Raw genomic sequence first — 3,453 nt, forward strand, 5'->3', positions numbered from 1 at the left:
TCTACGTTCTCTTGACAGGATATTTTAGTTCAGGAGTGTAACTTTCACATAGCTCCCTTCTAGTACTTTTGAAATGTTTAGAAATTTGTTTTTGCAAGTGCCTGTTCTTTTTCAGTTTTAGGTGAAGGGAATACGCATTCAAGGACAGCAAGCAAGTCAGTGGCAGGAAAAGAAATAGAACATGCATAGCAATTGGTCTGCAAGATGCATTAGGAAAACCAGACGCAGGTATATTGGCAAGAGCATCCCTGGCACCATGTTACCAGATGAGATGCAGTGTCCCAGTGACAGCTCTGTATGTGTTCAGCACTCCACATCTGGGCTGGACTGCACACCTCTCAAGGAATCCTGTGGTCCAGGGTTATTCCGTTTTAGCTATGCAGACAGGAGAGAGGACTCATCTCCTGGGAAATACTGCTCTGGATGAAACTTGTGGGATCCCAGTGTTGTCTTCATCTCATCCCCAATGAATGTTGTGAGTGCCTTGTGAGCAGGGAGCTGGGATGGAGGCTTACACCAGTGAATCTTTGGAACTTTTTGGAGGGAGTGTTTCCTTGGAGGTTTTTAGGGATGTGGTGTTTTGTTTTCTGTGCCTGAAGAATCTCCTTCTCACCTTTTCCCGGAAGTCTTCAGAAACGTAGTAGTAGACAAAGGGATCAGCGCAGCTGTTAAAGGTACTGACAGCCAGGCTCACCATGTAGCTGATATACAGGTTGCTGTACAGCTTGGAGTTATAGCTGGAGTAATGAACAAGGAGGAGAACATTGCTGGGTGTGTAGAAGGCCACAAGCGTGAACAGCACCAGAGCTGTGAGCTTCATAGAGTAGGAGTAACGCTTCCCGCTGTCCAGGAGGGCTCGCAATACCGAGCAGTAGCTGAACAGCATCACTACCAGAGGAGCCAGGAAAGCACAGGCGATGAGGCAGATGAAGTAGTAGAAGTAATAGCTGTCATCCTCGTGCCTGGGGACAACGTCGTGGCAGACAGTGACATCTGCTCCATACAGGGGGTACGACTGCTGCTGCAGAGTCAGGGGCAGGGTGAGGACGGCGGCACAGAGCCAGATGGCGGCGCAGGTGCAGGCAGCAAAGGCCGGGGTGCGGAAAGAACGTGAAAAGAAGGGATGCACCACAGCCAGGTACCGGTCAACACTGATGCATGTGAGCAGCAGCACCGAGCAGTACATGTTCCCGTAGAAGAAAGCTGTGGTCAGCCGGCACAGGCCTTCCCCAAAGGGCCAGTTGTTGCCCAGGAAATAGTAGAAAATCTTGAAGGGCAGCACCAGTATGAGCAGCAGGTCTGCTGCGGCCAAGTTCATCAGAAAGACAGTGGAGGTCAGCTTCTCAGCCCTGGTGACCAGGACCCACAGGGCCAGCCCGTTTGAGGGCAGCCCCACCAAGAAGACGAGGGTGTAGAGGCAGGGGATGAGCCGCACGGTGACCACGCTGCCCAGCTGAGAGCGGGTGGTCTTGTGTGTCAAGAGGTAAGTGACGTTGTTTATGGTTACCTTTTCCCCAGGGATGGCTCGGGGACATGGTGCGATCTCTGGTGTTGTTACCTGCTCGTTGGTGCTGTTCTGGGAGTAATCTGTCAGAAAAATGCAGTCTGTTACTTGCTGTTTGGGCAGTTACGCTTGTGCTTTGCAGAGCAGGCTCCATGCGTGACACCCCAAACATTAATTGCATTTTACATTGGGGTCCCTGGAAGTGGGAGTATTCTGTAAAATGCTGCTGTGTGATGGGCAGAAAAAGCTGGCTAGCAGAATTAGGTGTGCAGGAGTAACCATCAGCAACCTGACCGAAAATTTACATGATTCCTCTGTTGTGTGGTTTTCCACAGCTCCCAAATGATCACTGTGTCATACAACCATCAGCAGGCCTGGGGAACCAGAGAGCAATTCCTCTGCCCAGCTTTCAAAAGAACCCTGAGATCTGGGGCCACTCTGGGGTAAAGTCATGGCTGTAGGAGTCTAAATTTTAGCTAAAGATTTTGGTTTCAAGTTTTCCTTCTCCTCTAATTATTCTTTCTCTTTCTAGTTTCTTCCACCCACTTCTCTCTCTGCTGTATCACCTTCTATCACCTGCTGCTTCAACTAGAGTACGCGCAAATCTCAATTAGAGTGTGCTCCCATGGGATAGCTTTAAAAAATGAGTTTTCAGGGATCTTATAAAGGTACCAAATATCCAGCACAGAATCACAGAATGTTCAGGGTTGGAAGGGAGCTCTGGAGATCATCCAGTCCAACCCCCTGCCAGCACAGGGTCACCTACAGCAGTTCCACAGGACCGCGTCCAGGCGGGTAGGCGGGTTTGGAATGTCTCCAGTGTGGGAGACTCCCCCCCTCTCTGGGCAGCTGTGCCAGTGCTCTGCCACCCGCACAGGAAAGAAGTCCCTCCTCAGGTTTAGATGGAACTTCCTATGGCCAAGTTTGTGCCCGTTACCTCTTGTCCTGTCACTGGGCACTGCTGAAAAAGGACTATTGCCATCCCGCCGGCACCCTCCCTTTAAGGATTTATAAGCGTTGATAAGATCCCCCCTCGGTCTTTTCTCCAGACTAAAGCCCCAAGTGTGTCAGCCTTTCCTCATCAGAAAGATGCTCCAGTCCCCTCATCATCTTTGTAGCCCTTTGCTGGACCGTCTCCAGCAGTTCCCTGTCCTTCTTGACCCGGGGAGCCCAGAACTGGACACAGTGCTCCAGATGTGGCCTCACCAGGGCAGAGCAGAGGGGGAGGATGACCTCCCTCCACCTGCTGGCCACGCGCTTCTTGATGCCCCCCAGGATGCCATTGGCCTTCTTGGCCACCAGGGCACATTGCTGGCTCATGGCCATCCTGTTGTCCACCAGGACTCCCAGGTCCCTTTCCACAGAACTGCTCTCCAGCAGGTCAGCCCCCAACCTGTACTGGTGCATGAGGTTATTCCTCCGCCAGTGCAGGACCCCTACACTTGCCCTTGTTGAACTTCATAAGATTTCTCTCTGCCCAACTCTCTAGCCTGTCCAGGTAACACTGAAGAAGCACTTTAAGAAGCAATTTCTTACCCAAAGATGTACACTCACCATCGTAGTCTGCCGAGGCCAGGCAGAGTCCCCAAAAGGCGCAGCACAGCACGAGCCTGGGTGAGAGCCGTCCCTTCCTGAGGGTCCCCATGCTGGTGCAGGATCCAACAGTGCACTGCTGTGCCCAGAGCCGTGTGGGGAAGGCAGGATTAGTGATCCTGCTTACGCATTTCCTTCTGCTAGTCCTTAACTCACGGAAGCACCAGGCTCATCCTGTGAAGGATGAGGCGTACTGGGGGCTGTCACGACATGCACGAGTATGCATTGCCCAAGCAGGGACTTAGCTCCAGTGTCAGAGGCAGGACGGGGAGGGGTGTATGTAGCCAGACCAAGAGTATATCAGGGCCGTACTTCATTGTCAGAGCTAGACGATGGCTCAAGTGACTCATTTGGGC

At 52.1% G+C, this 3,453-nt stretch overlaps 1 protein-coding gene across 1 annotated transcript; it reads right to left on the reverse strand.

Moving 5' to 3' along the window:
* Positions 1-370: 370 nt before the first annotated feature.
* On the reverse strand, positions 371-3,149 carry F2RL3 (F2R like thrombin or trypsin receptor 3; the record flags this gene model as incomplete). Its single annotated transcript, XM_082495201.1, has 2 exons — positions 371-1,587; positions 3,059-3,149. 2 exons carry the CDS (start codon positions 3,147-3,149, stop codon positions 512-514), a joined length of 1,167 nt encoding a protein of 388 aa, XP_082351327.1. The 3' UTR covers positions 371-511.
* Positions 3,150-3,453: the final 304 nt, after the last annotated feature.

This window comes from Vanellus vanellus (genome assembly GCF_965231255.1).
Source record: "Vanellus vanellus genome assembly, chromosome: 25".
NCBI lineage: Eukaryota > Metazoa > Chordata > Aves > Charadriiformes > Charadriidae > Vanellus > Vanellus vanellus.